The sequence below is a fragment of the Amphiura filiformis genome, chromosome 12, assembly GCF_039555335.1.
Source record: "Amphiura filiformis chromosome 12, Afil_fr2py, whole genome shotgun sequence".
Taxonomy (NCBI): Eukaryota; Metazoa; Echinodermata; class Ophiuroidea; order Amphilepidida; family Amphiuridae; genus Amphiura; species Amphiura filiformis.
Window position 1 is genome coordinate 17,133,768 of NC_092639.1, and position 21,798 is coordinate 17,155,565.

At 37.3% G+C, this 21,798-nt stretch overlaps 1 protein-coding gene across 1 annotated transcript in view; it reads left to right on the forward strand.

The window, feature by feature from the left end:
* The first annotated feature begins 873 nt into the window (after positions 1-873).
* LOC140166669 (protein MMS22-like) overlaps positions 874-21,798 on the forward strand; it is a 62,500-nt gene continuing 41,575 nt past the window's right edge. Inside the window, exons 1-7 of the mRNA XM_072190167.1 lie at positions 874-930; positions 9,095-9,243; positions 10,664-10,772; positions 11,296-11,421; positions 13,207-13,265; positions 14,081-14,159; positions 20,989-21,172. Of these exons, the coding sequence (XP_072046268.1) occupies positions 9,102-9,243; positions 10,664-10,772; positions 11,296-11,421; positions 13,207-13,265; positions 14,081-14,159; positions 20,989-21,172 (699 nt within the window). The 5' untranslated portion in view covers positions 874-930; positions 9,095-9,101. The remainder of the gene's footprint in view (positions 931-9,094; positions 9,244-10,663; positions 10,773-11,295; positions 11,422-13,206; positions 13,266-14,080; positions 14,160-20,988; positions 21,173-21,798) is intronic.

The following is a 21,798-nucleotide window of genomic DNA, read 5'->3' on the forward strand; positions in this document are numbered from 1 at the left end:
TAAACTCAATTTTTCCGGGAAAATTTGTGGTCATTTTTTTCAGGGCCCCCCTTAAGGGTTCAAATTTTTCAGGGCCCCCCTTTTTGCATCAGGTCCCCCTTACAAGTGTTTGTGAACGGTCACTTAGGGATTCAATCATGTTTCACCGTTGTTCATCACCGTTTAACAACGATGCAGCCGCGTCGTCTGCGTGGTTTACTTCGCGAGGGCAGCTTTAGCTGCCCGAGCGAAGTAAACCACGCAGACGCGCCGGACGCGAGTTGTTAAACGGTGATGAACAACGGTGAAACATGATTGAATCCTTTCAACAACGAAAAGAAGCTAAAGATCGTATAATTCACGATTATTTCACGGGGAAATGTCACTTAATCATTGTCACTAAGCCTTACAAAAACTTCAATGATTTCTCTGTTAATAGCATCAATAAAAGTACAGAATAAAACGGCAAAATTTAGCCGCTATCTGAAAATACTGAATTCAACTTGTAAGCTTGCATACGCACAAATGTTCCAGGCATGACGAATTTTACGCGCTCTCGCGTAACGCGTAGTCTCGCTCGCGTTCGCGTATACGCTACAGTAAAAGTGTGGATTCATCACGAATTAACAACGGTTGGCTCCTGTACAAAGGTATAGGAGGAGTTGTTGAATTATGGTTCAATATTTTATCATCACACTGTATAAGATACAAGTTTGTTGTAATAAAAATTCGTATAATTTATGGAATTCATTCCAAATCTTCAACTTCATTCACATGATGATAATATAGCATGATATAGCTATCATGAACAGCCTTGTGTTGTAGTGTCTTTGTATTCGTGATGATGTATGACGTCACTTCATTAATATTAATAACCCGCTCTACGTGATGCCAAAAAGTGCTGGCGGTAATTTTTGTAAACAGGCCAAGCAGGGAACGAAAAAAAGTATGGTATGATTTAATTAATGCTTTATTAGCCTTTATTATGCTTCTTCTATCTTTGTTTAATGTTAATATTTCTATCAGTATCAAGACAAGTTTAATGCTAGGGTGCCACAAATTTATGGCAGGCAAAATGGCAAATGATAAAAGTAAACTTTAAAAGTTTAATTTTAAAAGTTTAAGCTTACTGACTCACACTGTCACATCACACATTGTATTGACATTCATGAAATTGCGTGACATGCATTGACATTTATTGATTCACATAGCATGCATAGTGTGTTTCTATTGAGTCCCCTGCATTTTACCCGTAAAACTGTTCGCCGTCAAATAGCGGTGAAAGACGGATAACGGTCAGTTTCCATTGCACGCAGTGCCGTACTATTACGCTGACTTTCGTATTCGGCGAGGAGGACGATTTCGACCTCCTGGTTGTTTGTTTACAAACAGAGAGGTAGACAAAAAACGTTCCGCTTGTCCAAACACTCAAGTATCAGAAGGATGGTCCACAATAGCGTGATTCATGTAACCTGAATAGGGATTAAAAAGCTGTCACGTAGAACCATGTGCTTCTATTGTCCAATTTGCCATCAAGATTTCATATGGAAACAGTTCAGACCCAGTACACGATCATGTCAGAAATTAATATTTTGTTCTGGGTCTGATTATTCGGACTACATTGCACGTTGTTTACCGGTAAACACTCGATGAACAGCGTCGATTGACACGCCTCGAAAGTTTGCCGGCGAAAGGTCATGCACTGGGCACTGGCAGACATGCCAACTAGTATGGTTAAAAACGTGAAAAATACTTTAGTACGCGTACGGTCACCCCCCCCAAAAAAAAAAAATGCGGAATTCCAGATTTTTGACCAAAATAATAAAATGTGACGTGTCATGTCAAAAGGAGACACTTTTTGGGGGGCAGGATCGTAAATGGAAAACTAGCCAAAAATCTGCCCGGGGTGATTTTTTAACAATTTGGGTTTGTTGCAAATTTGTGATTTTATAAAATGTTAAAAATATTGTCTGCTAGTTTCAGACCGGAATATAACTGACGCTTTCGTTGATGACGTCAGCCCGGGGACACACAGTTACTTCCGGGTTTGATTGTAAACACAATGTCCATGCATTACTGTGGCATGCATCGGGCCAATGCACGAATTCACTCATTGGCCGATATCTCAATTTCCAATTTTATAATACCATAGCTTACGAACTCAATATCTTCGCTTAACCTCCAATTTCATTGGGGGAAAATGGTGTTGTGGAGCAAAATATCTCTTTATTTAAGATACATGTAAAAACCTCGAAATTGATAACCTGCCCAAAAGTGTCTCCTTTTGACATGACACGTCACAAATGTTGTGTCTTAAAAAGATAAACAGCTGCAAGATTAGACTACCGACTAAATTACTGGTATCATTTGACCACTTTCTTGGTCTGTTAAGGTGGAATCCCCACCGGTTTGGGTGATCTGGAATCTAAAGCTTGTATGGGTAAACTTAGTGAATGAAACTTCCCAAAACTAGGTGGCATGTATACCTTAAAACAATTTTTATTCAAATCCAATACTCTGATTTTTGGTCATATCACCCGCCATATTGGATTTGGTGAATTTCAAAGGTAGAGACCTTTGGAACATGATATCTCAAAAAGCATTTTATCAATAGAAATGGAATTTTGAAAATGTGTTCTTCATAGACAGGACTCGAATCTGAAGTAGAATTATGATAATCATGTGATGTCTTGAGGGTCTACCGGGAGGTCAAAGGTCAAATTCAAAATTAAATAATTATTGCTGTATGCTATTATGATGTTGCCATAGCAACAACATAGTTCCCAAGCTTGGAATTAAATACTTCTAGTCTAATTTATAGCCCTGCATATCAGCAACACTCAGTTCAAATTTGAAGTCCATACCTCAAATACTTTTTGAGATATTGCGCACCGTGTGGACATACGTTCGCGAAAAAATGTTTTCGAGATATCAGTAATTTAGTGAAATTTAGTCTAGAAACACTGTTTTTAGGATTTTTTTATATTTTAGAAACACTGTTTTACTTTTATTTTGATTTAGAAAAGACACAATTGAATTATCACAAATGATAGTGAAGATTAGAGGTCAAAATTTTGATTATTTTTTAAGATATGAATTTTTAAATGGAAAAACGTTAAAGGTGAACCTCATTGAAAATAAAGTTATATATCAATGGAAAGCTTATGATGTCAGGAAGCAGAAAAGAATATTTTTATTTGCCTAACGTACCAGGCTAGACATAATCTCCATGCAAAGATTGGATATTGGCACCCCCCCCTAAATAACAAAACGAAATCGTTCAAATTGGGCGCTTTCGTTGATGACGTCAACCCGGGACACACAGTTACTTCGGGTTTGATTGTAAACACAATGTCCATGCATTACTGTGGCATGCATCGGGCCAATGCACGAATTCACTCATTGTCAACTTACTTTACATGGAAAATATCTTCAATAAAGTAAGACTGATAACATGAAGGAAACATCATGATCAAATCAAGAATGAAGTTCCTGAATAAAGTGTGTGGATTTAAAAATGGGAAAAGTGCTGGCCGGGGTGATTTGGGATAGGCCAAGCCATCCACGATATCACTGATATGCATAGGGAATATTACAGTAAAGCTCGAAGAGCAAAGATTCGCCGAAGAACCGGAATGAAAACAGATTGCAAAAAATAACTGCTAGTGCTACCAGTTCAGATTGTCACACCAAGTTGAGATGAACTTATCACAATGAGAAAATGAAGGAATAGAATAAGGTACATGTACAGGATTTTTTAATTATTTCTTAGCTTTACAACCGGTCATGTATGATAGGCGAACTCGTGAGATACATACGGGATGAACTCAGTGCGTGACTGACCGAGACTCAGTCGCCGAGTCCGGCGCCGAAAGTGTTCAGTATCCGCGACTGTACTGTACTTGCAGACAAAATGACCGATTTTATATTCACATTCTGATATTTCCAACTTATTGCTACTTCATCAGCAAAATTTATTCCTGTAAATGTTCCAAATATAAGAACGATTGATCAAATCTACTGAAACACACGCAAGCAGGACGAAGCGAGTCACTGTGTTTGTGCATAAACCCTGGAACCACCTGTCGGGTCCTTTCTTCAGCAGCAATTTACGCATCATGTGCGGTAATCCATAAAACATGAATGTTTCACTTTTCAGTACCGTATACTGATTGTACTATCATTAAAGAATCGTGACACAAGTGACAATATTTTAATTTTATTCAGATTTCAGAATTCCATCAAATAATGGTCTATCAAGCCCAAATTGTATTTATTTTATAATAAAATATCTGTTTCTTTCAGTCGCGATTGTGTGGAAAGAATGTGTTACCGCAATGCGCTAAATATGAAAACCAAGTTTATATGGGCTGGATTTAATGAAATCATGCTTTTTGTTAATTTTTGATTACTGCAAAAGCGATATTTTTTTAAATCAGATATTTTAAAATGAATCAAGAATAGGGAATGTCACAAACAAGTATTTAATTTTGATTTTGATTTAAACTTTTGATCCAAACACAAGGAATTAATTCCTACCTCGGAATTTTCAGATGGTACTCCATCTTTCATCAGCGAGTGAGTGACTGTATCACTCGCTGATGAAAGATGGAGTACCATCTGAAAATTCCGAGGTAGGAATTAATTCCTTGTGTTTGGATCAAAAGTTTAAATCAAAATCATGATTTATACCAACACAGATGAACTTTCAAAGTATTTAATTTGTTGTTCGATCATGTTTATTCAGTCCATGACATGAACGGCAGCAGCAAGCATTTGCGCATGGAATTGATCCCAGCGCGAAATTCAAACTCAATTACCCAATTATACCCAGCTAGTTATGACTGATTTTGTCAAAAATTTACGGAAAATTTACGTGTTGACAATAATTCTATTATTTCTAATATATATAGAAGGAACCAGCAACTTGAAGATTCCTCTAATTTCAAGCTTTATTGTGAAAATCAGACTTGCCGGGCAGCTTGCAAAGTACAGGAAGCAAGTCTTGTTTACATGTTTCCGAGCAGGATCACGTGACTCACGAACCCTGAGCTTACGTCACGAGCATTCCCAAGGTCATAGGCGATTGATTTGGGTGCTTTTGGCGCCTTAAAAAGACCAAAAATTCATTCGTTTTTTTAATTTTTCAGCTTTATTGGCCATCAAAAAAATCGGAAAAAATAGTTTTTAGTATCCTGACATCATAAGCTTTCCATTGATATATAACTTTATTTTCAATGAGGTTCACCTTTAAATATCGCAGCTTGAGAAAACAATAAAATACATAAGAATTAATTTTTAAAAAGTTGCCTCACAAAGTTACATTTTTGAATATAACTTTTGAATGAAAGCTCCGATTGTTGTCAAACAAAAAGCAAAAGAAAGGTATTTTTACCTTAATTCCAATTTGTAAAGTTAATTTTTTTGACCACAACCGGGGGGATTCCACCTTAAAGTGGTTGCCTACATCGTTTTTCTTTCGCCTTACGATGACGCATGCACATTAAAAAAACATTATTTAATAGGCCTACAAGATGCTTTCCGAAATACTTTTCTTCTGACTTGCAGATTTTTCATGAGCATTAATATTTTTTATTTTAAAACCACCTAATGCTATGTCTTCTGAAGGTATTTAGCAGGCGGCGGATGACATGATCGAGCCGGCAACTCGTGAAACCGCCCGGCCGTATGGCATTTTCCATATACTCGGTTAGTTTTGTGGGGTTCATTATCGAACCCCAACGGTTTTAGCTTCTATTTATATTATTTATCAACATAGGCCTATTTGTTTGTGATATTTTAAGCGTTTTAAAATTTCAAAATAATCCCATTCAATTACACGGTTGACGATGAAAATTTACTGAATTTAGGGAATGCATGTCATACACCACCTGGTATTTAGTAGCTTTTAGTTAACTATTTAGCTCTATTGGTGCAAATTTGCAAAAGAATAAGCATACAAGAAAGTTTCAGACCTCCAAATCTTTTAATAATTAATTTTTAACTGCATCACATATATCTGAAAATCAGCTTGATCAGTCATGTGATTAAGGACATATGACGATTTTAAGTTGGCTGCTTTCCATGTAAAGTATAGCAAAGTAGCACTTTCAAAGAGTGGTAACTCGTAAAGGAAGCATCTTTTCTGTATTTAATTTATTACTTTAAAATGGAATGGTTCTTTGGTATTGCCAAATTTGATTGCAAATTCATAAGGCGGGCCCCTGGACCCCTGCCGTTACGTGCTCGGTCGCACAAGAGCTCCCTCGCAATTATGTGTTCCACTTTTGGGGTTTCTGGGGTTGGCAGGTCACACATATATAAAAAATACGGTTTTAGGGTGCAAAATACGGATTTTTGTTCTTCTGATTTCAAAGTTGGCATGTCTGTATGTGTAATATTCAGCCAACATTTTAATGCATCAATCAATGTCAATTAAAACACAAAACAGCATTGTCTCATGATAGTGTAGCTCGTTCATGTAGCGGTTTCGTTGTCCCACTGGCCTACTACTTATTGTCAATATTAATATTTTGCGACATTTATAATGAAAACAATTTAGGGGGTACTATACCCCTGCCCATTTTGTGCCTATTTTTGCATTTTTGTCAAAAATTATAGGGCGTTGGTGACAAATAAGATATGTATATCATAGGGCAAGGACTACAACTACTGCACTGGAAATTTTATTTCAACACAGACAACAGTTGTGGAGTTACAGTCAAAAATGAGGAAAACCAATTTTAACTACTTGCCTTGAGTTGCTGAATTTTCAGTGCAGTAAATGTAGTCCTTGCCCCTATAATATACATCTTGTCACCAATGCGCAATACTTTTTGAGAAAAATGCAAAAATAGGCACAAAATTGGCCAGGGGTGTAGTACCCCCTTAACACTAAAGACACCCTATGGCACCTGCTACAACTTGAGAACAAGTCCTCAAACGTTCGAAATTTGTAGTTAAGTCACTGATTGTAGGTATGAAAGGCAAACCTCAGTTAACACATTTGCTAGTCAGCCAAATTGGCCCAAATCAGGGCCCAAACACAATACATATTTTACACAGAAATTTAAAAGACAGGCTTGATGAGATATACTAAGTTATAGTCAAAATATTAAATTCTCGATCATGAGAGCCAACTTAGGTACGCACAGTTATTTGCGTCGAGCGTACTACGCAAAGACCAGCACTTACTGTGCAAACACAGCTTTTGAGAATTGACCAATCCCACGGTAGTTGCTAGGCAAGGTCAAGGTTCGGTCATGCAGGTCGCGCGATCGTGTTATTCTGTGAAAAGAACGCTGACGCAGAAGGTACATCCTCTCATGATCGAGAATTTGTTATTTTATCTATAGTACTTTTATATTATCTACCACCTCCAAAAAATTGGACAATAAAAATATTTTTAGTTTCCGGGCAGAGGACCCCAGAGTATGGTTCAAATGAAAGTTTTTCCATTTTGGGGGCCCTATAACTTTGTTTAGGAGCAAGATATGGATTTTATTTGAGCAAATTTGAAATCTACACACAAAAAAAAACCTGAGTAGAGCATTTGAATGTCCTAGGGGTGTAGTTTGGGAGTTCTGGTCCCTTAAAGTTGGACTTTCGTGTGACGATGCACTTTTCATGCCGACCCCCCTAAAATTGCCGCTGTGCGAAAACAAAATGGAGTTAGAGGCTCAAATTTTTAGGGTTTTCATTTCTCATTGATATCTATCAATAACTAAACTAAGAAAAAAATCCATGAGGTATGGTGTACACCCCTTGTTGAATTGGCATGGAATGACCCTTGTACAATGTAGCCTTCCCATCATGCTTTGCCAACTTTTTCTGTTTATTGTTGATTGGCAATAGAAATTGAATAATTTTGGTGCTCTTTTTTTATTTATCATCTATTACATGTTAACTAAAGCCAAGAATTCTCCACGTTGCGGAAATCACGAAATTAGGAGGTAAAGCGGAAAACGCATTTCTGAGAAAAAAATTTAAAAAATAAGCAAAAATGACCTAGAAAAAGAAAAAAAAATACAATTGAAAAGAAATAAATAAAATACTAAATGAAATGGGTCTTCAAAATTCATCAAAATAAAGTAAAATCCATCATAGATTTACCGTACAACGCCTGTCCTACCTCCCATTGCAGCCATGATACCCAATCACCCATCCCAACTTTGCAACATCGCAATGATCGTCACATTGGCCGGGCTGCAAGCATGCTGCAATGTGTAATTTTCACAGCTCGAGTATCCCACAATCCTTTGCGCGCCTGACTAAAAATAGCTCTTGTGGCTTTCCCGACCTTTTGAACGTGTTTCAACATGACTCAGACATGTGCATTGCGCTGCTGGAAGCAAACTATTTGTACTGCATAGGTTGAAGTTGTACACGGGTCAGCGGAGCGAAGTTACTGACTTTATCGCGGGCTTTTTAATCAGTTTATTCTTGGATTGTTTGCAAACAATTTCAAAATGCCACCGGAACCAAAGCTAAGTGCAAACTTGGGAGGACAGATTATGACGGCCAAGTATCTAGATCATCTGACCCGCAATTTAAAGGTGATTATTATGGTGAAATGTGCTAAAATTACAAAGCGGAATTTAGCATTTGTAAAGCAGAAAATTCTTGGCTTTAATGTAACATCTGAACTTCTTCTTGGTTGAGTCTACAGGGCTGTTATTATTTTATAGCATCGCATCAAATAAACAGGATTTATATAATTCCCGTCGATCATTCCACTGTTTTTCCACATCGCATCAACTTGACCTGGAACCTAGAATTGAGTACAAATATCAGAACCGGGGATGTTCCCCCTTCTCTTTTCAAATAACTCTGTCAGCCTCTGATGAGTCTGACACTTATAAACATGCACAGCATGAACTTCCTCTTCCTGTAAAATAAAAAAATTAAGCCAAAACTATGCTTTTAAATAATTTTGTATTAAAATCCAATTATCTAGGCCCTACTAATACAATGTGTATCAATCACAAATGTTCAATTAACTTTCAGTACCGGTATATTTTGCATCATAAATGTAAATGTCAGAGAAATTCATCCCATATAATTTGAATATATTACAAAATTGCTCTACATTTTGTGATTTTATCTTTCTTCTTAGATCAACAATGGAGGATAGCATGACCTTTGGATTGTCCACTATGGAAGGATCAATAACACCACCAGTGTCCCCTAGAGGAGAGGACTTCTTATTGGATGAAGATAGAACACCTCAGAAAAGAAGCAGACTAGAACTAGATGAAAATATGGGTATGTGGTACTTGATGGCAATGTTATAAACCTCATAGGATGGGCTTCTATTTTGCAGCTCTTGATTCTTAATTATTCCTGTCACTATAGGCCTGGCAAAAAATTAAATTGCACTTTTCACACTGCAAATATGGATTTGCAAGTGCGCTTTTGGACGGAAAAAATTACATTTTGCATTTTTTTGGAGGGAAATAATTGGTTTTCTTGTATTTTAAAAAAGTCCATTTTTTTGGTCCAAAAATAATTGCGTTTTTGGCCAGGCCCTAGCAATTATTCATTATTCAATTTGCTTGTAAACCGTAGTACAACTACCATGCATGTGAAAGCAGATAGACATTCTGTTAGACATCATTATTTGATTATGAAATAAAAGACATCTGTATTATAATTTTGTAAAAGATGAGTTCCTGTGCAAGTGTATCACCAATATTATGAGTATGGTAAACAGGCCTCAAAATTCACATAACAATTTCATACAAACTTAATACATATAAGCAAGAGATTGCACCCTTATTGTAATATGCATATAGGAAAAAACATGTTCTTTAATAATAAATAAGAAAGATATTAGTTACAATGTATAAGGCCAAAAACGAGTGGTTTGAAAACAAATGCGAAATGTGATTTAAAAAAAAAAATTTATTCCCGATTTTACAAATGTGCGCGAGAGCATTGAGACAAACATTTTGTGCGCGAGAGCATTGAGACAAACATTTATTTTGGCCTAATGTAAAAGTATTGGAAAAAGAAATCAAAGACTCTTCCAGGAGAGTCTTTGAAGCTATCCTGATCAAGAAGCAGGGACCTTCATTGAACCGAGACACAGGATTGGAAGTAGATCTTATGTGGGACAGCCTGATCAAACCCAGGGGCACCAAGGGCAGGACTTTTCCGACTTCTGTGACGTCATCTAGTGTGACGTCACCTGATCAGGTTGCTCTCTAGCCGTTTCCAAGAAAAACATCAGAGGAAGTTCCTCAAAAGTGCAAGTGAAATAAACAAGTAGTGTTGACTGTTGAAGTTGAATTTAAATTACTTTCACGATATTAGTTGTCATTTAAACATTTCTAGGGGTGTGATTTTCGGGTAATTTTGTGCCCGGGTACCGGCGCATTTTTCGGGCGGGTAACCGGGTACCAGAAATTGAAAAAAAAAAAGAATTTTTCATAGGTCAACCATGAATGATCCTAGCATTTAGGTCTAGGTCCAGGGACACTACAAAACTAAAAAAATAAATAACTTAACTTTTTTTAAATTTGGGTACACGGGCGGGAATTTCCTGCCCGGGTAGTTTCCTGCCCGGGTAGTAGGCTTCACGGGCGGGACTCGAATTCCCGGGACTCACGCACACCCTAAACATTTCACAATACTCATGTGATGTAATGAATATGACGTGCTTAACATTTGTCTCTTTTTGCAGATCATATAAAGCTTCCAGTTCATTTTGATTGTTCCAAATCACATCGCAGGCAGTCCATTTCATGGTCTCCATCGCCAGAGGGGTTTGTTAACTCGGGATTACTGACAAGGTAATTGCACCAAATATTTAAGAGCATGGAAGTCCGGGATAACACTATTAAAGGGGATCATGTGGTGTAAAAGTTTCAAAAACCATCGCTGTATAGGGACCCTAATACAGTTATCATTTAGCTTGGATTTAAAAAGTTGCATAGACCATCTTGTCTTAGCTAATAGTGGTGCACCACAAAAAATGAATCAAATAAAATAGTAGCCCATGGAATCAGGGGAATATTGATCGGTAGTATCGCAGAGGAAAATGGTCAATATCTGATATGCTCAAATCATACTAGCAGTAAGAGCAATGGGCTATTCCAGTTGAAATCCATACACCCTGGTATGGAAGACATGACCTTAATCCTCCACACAGCATGCACAGGGAGTGTGATACTATGGTCATTAAGGTGGGTGTATGGATTTCAAATGGAATTATGAGGCCACATGAAAAACAAATCGCTGGGTGATCATATACCAAGTTGTAAATTTTTCAACCTTGCATCTCAATCTCATTGTTCATGATTATTTCCCTCTCAGTTTGTTAGGTGATGCTGAGCTGTACCCTGGTCAGTTTGAGGAAGGGACATGTGAATTATTTGGCCATACTTACGTGACTGGGATTGCATTGATGGATAACATGCAACACCTGTTTTCGTTGGCTAGGTGAGTCGTAGGACAACAGTGAATAACAAAAAATGTGTTCTTTATTTTCACATATCATATTGTCTGTAATAAATGCTCCCCCTCTAATAAATGCCCCCCCAATTTTCAATGAAAATGGACAAAATGCAAAAATTTCCATGCCATATCGTGTGAGTAAGCTAAAAACATGCATCAGTTATGTCAGTGACGATGGCTAAATCACATGGACTAAACCTATTATGACTCAAACTTCCATCCAGTTCATTACCTAATAATTATGCCTAATTTCATCAGATTCTTGCTTGATGATGCACTTCTGGGTGTAATTTTGTTCACTGTGGGCGCCGCTATCAGTAGTAGTATCATAAATCCCTCCTTTCTACAGGAGCACCATCGGGAATTTAAACTTGATTTTGAATTTTTTCTCACTAAAAATTCACTTCTAATAAACGCCCCCTTTTGGAAACATGCAACGCCCCGGGTGTTTATTATAGACAATACGGTATTCAATTTATTTTGGCTTGCAAAAAGAGCAAAAGCAGAGTAAATGCCACAAGAAAAAGGTACTTGTAATGTAAGTTCAGTATGATGTTCTTTTTAAATGTATGGGAGACAGTTAGAAGAATGTAAATATAGCTGCCATTTCATAACATACATCATGTTAAGCTTTTTGTTGAGCATATAGCGGAGTAAATCTCAACTTGAAAAAGAGAACTCCATTTTGAAGGTAGCTGCCAAATTTTGAATCAGATGTCAGCAAATACCAATTCTCTGATCAATTACTTTGCTAATGATTGTCCTGGCCTGGTTTACTTAAGGGGTGGGGTATGAACATTTGGACAGTATTTATTGTGGGACATCAGACATATCGAATTGCATTCTGAATCTGAAGAATGTCCTTCTGATATCAAATAATTTTGATTTTTGAAATTAGCAATATAATACACATGTTATTCTAAATGATTAAAAATTGATATTTTTAATATTTAACAGTACTCGAAGTGAACTTTATAAATCTGATGATTTATACTTTTAAGTATACTTTAAAAAGTGTATGTAGGTGGGGTGAAAAGCCGACGATCAATTGAAAATTTTGACCTTTCGTATTGGAGATATGGATTTTTTCCCAAAACACCCAAAAATTAGGTCTTTTGATCTTCAATATGAAAGGTCAAAATTTTCAATTGATCGTCGTCTTCCAGCTACATACACTTAAAGAATATGTTGTTAGATTTACAACATTTACTGTGAGGACTGTTATATATCAAAAAAGTGAAAAGTATCAAATTTTAATAATTTGTCATAAAATGTGTATTAAATTGCGAATTTCAAAAAATCAAAATTATTTGATATCAGAAGGTCATTCTTCGTATTCAAAATGCAATTTGATATGTCTGATGTGCTCTAATGTCCAACAATAAATACTGTCCAAACGTTCATACCCCATCCCTTAAAGTGAACTGTATCCCAGAAGGATGATATTGAAATGGTTTACAAAGTGAATTTTGTCACTACAATGAGTGGCAATGGGCTATTCCAGTTACATTCCATACACCCCTATATGGAAGACATGACTTTAATCTTCCTCACAGGGAGTGTATGTTTCAAATGGAGTCATCCATGCAGGTATACCCCATTTGAAATCCACACACCCTGTGTGGAAGATTAAAGTCATGTTCTCCATAGGGTGTATGCATTGTAACTGGAACAGTCCAATTCTTGAAGTGTATTGAGAGATTGCACATAATGTTCTTTCATTTTTTCTTCACTGTTTCTATGTTTGTACCATCATTGATTGTCATACAGGCAAGCTGTGAGTAAATGTGAGCGTTTGTTGGGTCAAGATAATAGCTGGTCTCCGCTGGGTAAGTTGTGCATATCTGTTTGAATCTGAAAATAGTGAATGCATTATTGGGAAGTATTTCACTCAGTTATGGATACACCAACTGTAGGTTGCCTGATCCCACCACCATCATCCACATAACATCCACAGGGTGGTCTGTTGGATAGTATTATAGTGTCATAGACGGTGCTGGATCCTTGCCAGGGATCATGTTCAAGGAAAAGATATTTGGGTTGGCCTTCAAGCCAGGATAAAAAGCCTATAGATACAAGCATGCTGGCATGCTGAATAATTTTACTGTTAGCCTTTGGGACTTGGGTCAAAAGAGGAAATTCTTATTCCAATATCAACTGCGACAGAAGTAGTCAACTAAATGTTGTAGGGGTGTTTGAGCAAATGTGTGCACAATATCTGTACATGTGGGGGGGGTGGCGATTCACTGGGGCGATTCACGCACCCATGTTCCAACTGGGGAGATTTTTTCACACTAATCTGAAAGTAACCATCATACTGTGCAGGTCATGAAATCAGAAAATGATTCAGAAAATGAATATGGCTCAAAGACCCTGTTTTTGAGGTTATCTCAAACTGTGGAGCTCCACGGTTGCAAGCAGGCCCCACAGTTGGTATGTGGCAAAACATATGCACCTCCACAGTTTGAATGCAGTTACAAATTGCCCCACACTTGGCAGCATTTACAAGAGGGGGGTGTGTACCTGAAAATCTTGAAATATTTTGAAGCATCATGTCCATAACCAACTTTATCCAAATGCTTTAGCACATATTGATGATATTTGAAGATGCTTAATTTAATTTCTTCCCTTGCATATGTTTCAGATCCCATAGCAGTAGAAACAGCCCATCTCAGAGACCAAGTACTAATGTTCTTTGTATATGTGCAAACATTCATACAAAGGTGAGTGTCTTTATAAATGAATTGTCATCAAATTGAATTGTTTTGCATGATTTTCATATAGTATCTAGCAGTGTTGTAGTCAAGACCTCTATGTCCGAGACCAAGACCTGCCCATCCGAGATCGAGACCGAGACCAAACCTTCCGAGACCAAGACCACCCCTTCCGAGACCGAGACCGAGACCTTGGTTTAATCCGGGGAGATACTCAAGTTTGGTTTGGGTAGGGGTGTGCCGCTGAGAATTTGAAAGGGGACCCATCAATGTACCAATTTTTTAAGAAATTTGTCTTAATTTTTACAATTTTTCCTCCAAATTTTGGGAAAATTTCTAAAATGTATGGCTATATTGGAGGCAAAATTGGGCTATTTTCCGCAAACATTTAAAAAAATTTGAAAAAAGGACCCATTCATAGGTCTATACCAAATTTGGCCTAGAAAATGGGGTCATCGATATACCAAAAGGCTGAAAATGCTACCCATGTTTGCGGCACACCCCCCATATCAGTTCGGGGGCACTGCTAATTCAAAGACGTCTCTGATATCAAAGACGGGTCAGTGATTTCACATACGGGGTCTGTGATATCACATATGTCGTGCTTTTTTGACAGTTCGGCGCTAGATGCAGCAATTCGGCACGAAGGTGAATGTATCAGAATATGCTTTCCTATGTTTAGCAAATATCTATCTGTGCAAACATCATATCTATCTGCAAATTCTGACAAATGGTCTCAGAAAATACATAGATTGCAAAATCGAGCCATTTACGGCCCAAATCCAACGTTTTGAAGTAAAAAAAAATCCGAATTCACGGGGAAGGGGTGAATATTTTGGCAAGGAAAACATTCAAAACAATGTGGGGACAAGGAATTTTTTGCCAATCAACGAAGGGGGAGGGGAGCGATATTTGGCACGCATTGGGGCGGCACGCTGGCGGCACCTTTTCAAAAATATGTTCAAATATGTAGGCCCCTATGGAAGCTTATGGAAACATTCAGGCCTAACCTCGTGGCCTGACTCTTCTTGCACACGTGCATGGGGATGAATTCGGATAAATATGGCCACTTGTATTTTATTAATAGGGGTGGGGTTATGTTATGATCAGGTGGCTCAAAATAGATCAACAAATTACGGTAAACGGGTGGGGCTTTGGGGCCTGCAGCCCCGGGGTCTTAAAAAAAGAGGGAGGCAGAGAGAGAGAGAGAGAGAGAAGGGATAGGGAAGAGAGGGAGGGAAGGGGATGGGAGTGTCGGACAGAGAAGTGGCATAGCCAGGCCCGTACGCAGTATTTCTTTTAGGGGTGCTGATTTTAAAAGGTGGACCTTTTTCCAGGGGGTGGTGAGATTTTGTAAAAAGTGGACCTTCTACCCAAAACTTTGGACTTATTTGACTAAAAATCATAAAAACCTATTTGTTTTCTTTTTGCCACACCGCACGCCCTCCCCTTCGTGCGGGCCTGGGCAAAGCCAGTGGGGCAGTAAGGTATATAGACAGTGTCCCCTAAAAAATCGAAGGGGTGGAAAAGGGAGGGAAAAGGAAAAGGTCTAATTTCCCCAAAATTGAAAGAAATATCCCGAAAACTGAAAACAAATATAAAATAATACCATTACCGGGACGAAAATGTTACAAAAATCGGCACAAAATATTAGCAAAACTGGGATGAAAATTTTGTTTTGCCACAGCCACCTAGCCTCATTTCAATGTCCGGGCATTTTTAGGCAAAAGAAAGGCAGAAAAGTGGAAAGAAAACAAGGAAGTAAAGAAGAAGAGTACGTTCTGAGTTGTTGCGCATCATAATTATGTTCATGCTTGAAATTTGTGACACGGAAATCGCATCCACTGGAAATCCGTTCTAAAATACATATTATGCATTATCATGACATGATGATATGGCCTATATGCTATGCTTAATCATGATGGTCGGAAAAATAAGTTAATAATAGGGCCTAATGTAAAATGTTTTTAGTTTGAGGATAATATCCCCCCTCACAACTCGGGTCCGTTGAAATCTATTATGGCGAAAATAATACCAATAAATAAGTGTAAACTTTACACAAAATGACTTTATTGTGCCTTTCATTATTTTTTTTAAATTTCCCCAACTTCTGAGGGAGCACATCCCCCTCAGGTACCCTTGTCCGTCAAAAAGAAAAGGCTAACTTGCAAGTATCCATATGATATAGGCCTAATTGAGTAGGTTCATACCCATAATCGCCGTGGCTTAACAGTAATATTACAAAGCACATGTCGACCCGTGACTTTTTGCATCGAAAAGCTGTACGGTCTGGTGAAAAATCAGACTGGGATGCATACAAGGCTTGCCGTAATAAAGTAACTGCAATGTATGATTTTCTAAAAAGCAGTAATCATACTGTAAGTCAAGGTGCTGGTAATTCTAATAAACTGTGGAAAGCATTGAATGATATCCTTCCATCTAAATCATCTGCAAACCCGTCATCTATTGTTGTAGATGGTAAAGTTTTGTCTTCTAATGATGACATGTGTAATGGTTTTAATACTTACTTTGCCAATATTGCTAATGAATTGATTGACAATGTTGAAATTAAAGATGGAAATGATGATGCTAATTGTGTTAATAATATTGATGATGATATTTCAAACTGTGGTGATGAATTGATTGATAATGAATTGATTGATAATGTTAAAGTTCATGATGTAAATACAAATTGTGTTAATAATATTGATGATGTTCCAAATTGTGGTGATGACATTGAGGTAATAATACCTAAACTCAATTTACCATATATTACTCGTGAGTTTGTTAACAATGAAATTCTTAGTATGAATACTAAGAAGGCAACTGGTCTTGATGATATTAGTTGTAAATTACTTAAACTTGCCAGGCCTGTCATTGTAGACAGTCTAACCTACATTATGAACATGTCTTTGTGTACAGGTATTTTTCCAAATTCTTGGAAGGCTGCTAAAGTTGTGCCTCTTCATAAAAGGGGCGATTTGAATAACACCAACAACTATCGGCCAATTTCCATTTTATCATGTGTTAGTAAAATAATTGAAAAGGCAGTTCATAAGCATGTTTACTCTTATCTCAGTGAGCATAACCTAATTAATCAACATCAATCAGGTTTTAGACCATTTCACTCCACTGAAACTTCTCTCACTGATATGATTGATGGTTGGCTTGGTAATATGAACTCAGGTAAACTGACTGGAGTCGCCTTTATACATGTAGATCTTCGTAAGGCTTTTGACACAGTCATTCACGATATTTTGTTAAATAAATTGCACGGCATTGGTTCTACCGAGAACACTGTTAAGTGGTTTAGATCCTATTTAACGGATTTCTGAATCACTCGCTGTAAATACTGGTGTTCCTCAGGGCAGTATACTCGGTCCTTTGTTGTTCATAATTTTTATCAATAATATGTGTGATGTAATTAAGCATGGTAGCATTTCCATGTACGCTGATGATACCACTTTGTCTGTTGATGGTGATAATGTCAGTGACATTTCTAACAAATTAAGTTCTGATATTGACGCCCTTATAGTGTGGTTGCACAATAATAAGTTAATTCTCAACACTGACAAAACTAAGATTATGTTACTCGGTACAGGTGCTAAACTTAAGAATGTGCAAAGAAGTGACCTTTCTGTTATGATTAATGGTTGTGAACTTGAAAGTGTGCATAATATGAAATGTTTGGGTGTTTTAATTGACAATGAATTAAATTGGCATAAGCAAGTTAAGAATGTTATCCAAAAGGTATTTTGTAAGATTGCTCTTTTACGTCGTGTAAAACCTTACTTGGATGTAAACACTCTAAATGTTCTTTACAAAGCTTTAGTCCAGCCACATTTTGATTACTGTAACATAGCTTGGTATGGTCGCTTTAAAAATGACACTGCTAAACTTGATAATGATATATTACAGAAACGGTGTGCGCGAATTATTTGAGGTGTTGACTTTTTCACTCCTTCAGATTACATGTTTAATGAACTTAGATGGGAGCGGCTTTCAGTCCGCAATCAGTATTTTAAAGCACTTATGGTATATAAATCTTTGCATAATCTAGCACCGCAGTACTTATCTACGAAGTTCAATTTTGTAAGTGATAACCATGATCGTAATACAAGACAAGCTCTTCCACCACTCAATAATGGTTATGATATCGAGTGTTTTAAACATTCTTTTTAGTTATAGTGGTGTTAAAGTATGGAACCATATTGATCTATGTGTTAGAAATTCTCTAAATTTGCATTCTTTTAAGGAGATGTATAAGAGACATCACTTTAAACAGCACTAATTTGTTTTTTTGTATGGTGCTTATGCAGGTTGTCTCAATATATTGAGTTTATTATATTGTTGTTATAATATGAGTTGATATGTCATGTTGATATGGTGGTTGAAGTTAAATATTTTATGATATGTTGTTTTAAATTTGTATATATGTATTATTGCAGGGCCCCGGGTAAGACCAGCGGTTAGCTGATTCGGGCCTACCCTGAATAAAGATTATAAGTAATAATAATAATAAATAACATTTGCGGCCCAGAAGTCAGGTCCGCAGGAAATTTGTATGAATTACAGGCCTATCATTCATAAATATATGCCTATAAGCCTATTATAGCATATCCCCTCAAGCACCCTTTGCGTTAAAACAAAAAAGGCTACACTTAGGCTGAATTGTAGGAGTTATTAAGCACACGTATTCATTTAAAACTAAAATTTGCGGGTCAGTTGGAAATCTGTAAAAAGTACTATATGTTCCGAAAATAACCAATAAACATGTTGCACCAAATGGCTCCATTGGGCCTTCGCATTGAAAAAAATTGTCTAATTCGGAGGGGTGAGGGGGCACATCGCCCCTCAGACAACCCTAGCGGCGCTGCCGTGCCGATGTTCAACATTTTGACATTTTGTTCAGTTCAGCCCCGGCGGTCTCGGAATCTAGAAACGCCCTGTAAATAATAACGATGATAATAATTTTAGGAAATAAAAATGTTTTAATGAAATAGTGAATAAAAATGCTTCTAGTTTCTTCTTGGTATTGGTTGAAATTGTTTCCATGAGTCGGGGCCTGAACAATTAATTTACTACTCCCATATAATGTTGAAGTTCAAGTATAATACTCTATGTAGAAGTTTGGTGCATTCATCACCACATGTTGGGGTTTTGATGTGTACGGAGAATTGAAAGTTTGCAAATTTCGTCAAGGAAGAAAAGTTATTCTGCAACATTTAAGCTCAAGTTATGAAAAAGAGCAACACAATTTTTTTGGCATTCCCCGATTTTTTACGTTTACTATAAATAGTGTACCCTGAGCCTGCGCTTTAATTCATGAATTGGATAGTAAAATTAGCAGGCACTCAACTTGGGCTAGCTACAACCCTGATTAGGCCTACTCGCAAAATTATTCCTGCTGCGCCGGTTCACGTTCACCAACATTGACTAATATCGTTTGCGGCTGGGTTTTGAGACTAGGGAGTATGTGATTTATGAGACGTCTCTGAATTATAATACTGTCAGGTGTCTCGGCAGTGAAGAGTCTTTGATATCAGAGACGTCTTTGAATTAGCAGTGCCCCCGAACTGATATGGGCATTTGTACTGATACCCCCAGGGGCTTAATCAGAGTGGCGGCGGAAGCATTAGAATTGAGGAAGGGGTGGGAGGGGATATTTTGTTCCGGTTTTATTGGAACGTTTTTGCACACGCGAAGCAATTTTGGACTTTTTTGAACCCAAATTAATTATGATGGCCCAGTGCGCTTCGCGCACAAAATTAAGCAATTTTACCATATTTGGGCCAAAACATGGTGTTTTTCGTGCTGAAAAGAAGATACACACAGCACAGAGCAACTATTGCTTTATTTGTTCTTCTATTATGCTTTTTGGAGGATGTCCCCCCGTTGTAAAAGTTTAGTGGGAATGTATCCCCCGCTTCCGCCACCTGTCCAACTATGTTTAATCATGAACTGAAATTTGAAGTTCACATCCGAACATGCTGACTTATGATTCATATAACTCAACCCCATTTATTGTTAAATCCCTAAACTTATACATGTCACTATCATACAAATGATTTCTATTTCTTTATTCTTAACAATTTCTTCAACATTCATTGAAATTTTGGGTAATGAATATAAAGTAATGAACAACAACAGAAAATCATATCTTTTTCTTCAGGTCTCGACAGGTCTCGAGCTAAAAAACGTTCGAGACCGAGACTTTTGAGGTCCGAGACCGAGACTTTTGAGTTCCGAGACCGAGACCTTGACATCCGAGACCGAGACACTCGAGACCGAGACCTGGTCTCGAGACCTACAACACTGGTATCTAGACTTCGAATGACTAAATGCATTAGGTATTTCAAGTCCAATAATATAATTTACTCACGTTTTAGATGTTTCATCTTCCAATTGGAATCATGTATGCGATCAGCTACAACAAAGAACTGCCTTTTTGTGGTCATTTTTATTCTATAAATTCTTTATTTGTGTGCAAATTGAGGATGCTATTTACATAAATATTTTAAGTTGAATTTAGTCCAGTAATATAATATAAGTTATTCCTTTCATTTCATGATAAAAATTTTTAGAAAGTTTCCCTGCTTTTTGTTACTCATTTTTCTCATGTTTTAATGCACTACAAGTGTCTAGCCCTTGTAAAGATGCAAACAAAATTTAAGATAAATAGCGCCATCGGTGTTCAACACTGCTTAGAAATGAATACTGTTCTTCATGTACATGCCATCAAACAACCGTGTGTAATTCACTATAATAGTAATAACCATATAAATGACAACCTATTTTGGATCATCATCCCTATTATTTTTTTACATTTATCCTATAGGTTTGATACTTCATCTATTCAGCAGTCAACCAATAGCAACCAGTCTTCACTGTACATTCAAAAGCTGGTGGAATTTCCCTCTATGCTACTACAAGAACTCAAGACACTTTGCCTGTATGTTGGCAAGTTGTCAGATCGACACAAATCTCTGATTCACCAGTATGCTGCATTGCAACAAAGACAGGTTGGTAGCATGTGTCTAAATGACTGGGACATTTTGTCTCGACTGGCTGAAGGAGAACAAAAATTTATGTATACCTTAAAAACTCGACAGTTAGCATACAAAATGTATACAAAATGCCAGCTTACTTGACGAGCTTCACTGGCTTCCAGTTAAACAAAGGGTTCATTTCAAATTACTTCTGTACATTTTCAAATGCATTAATGCTCAAGTTCCAGGTTACCTGACTGATCTAATTCATCTCTTGAATAGTAGTGTTGCGCTTGGTCTCAGATCTCGGCTTTGTTCCTCATCTGATCTCACCCGCCTTTGTGTTGAACGTTTTTATCAATTCAAATAACAAATAACATGATGTGCTGCATCATGTACAGGCTAACCTCTCTTAATTTAAGTGGCAATGTGGAACTTGTTCTACCCATTTCAAGCAACTACAACAATATTGGCAATAATGCAATAATTTCATTAAGTCAAATATATCGACTGCTCAGTGCCAGAAGTGGGTAAGTGCAATAGCTGCCGTGCGTAGCTGCCATGTGTAGATGATTACAATATACTTTGTGTAATTGCCAAATGTTCACAGGGTAGCTATTGCACTTACCCACTTGCACTGAGCAGTCGATATGTTAATT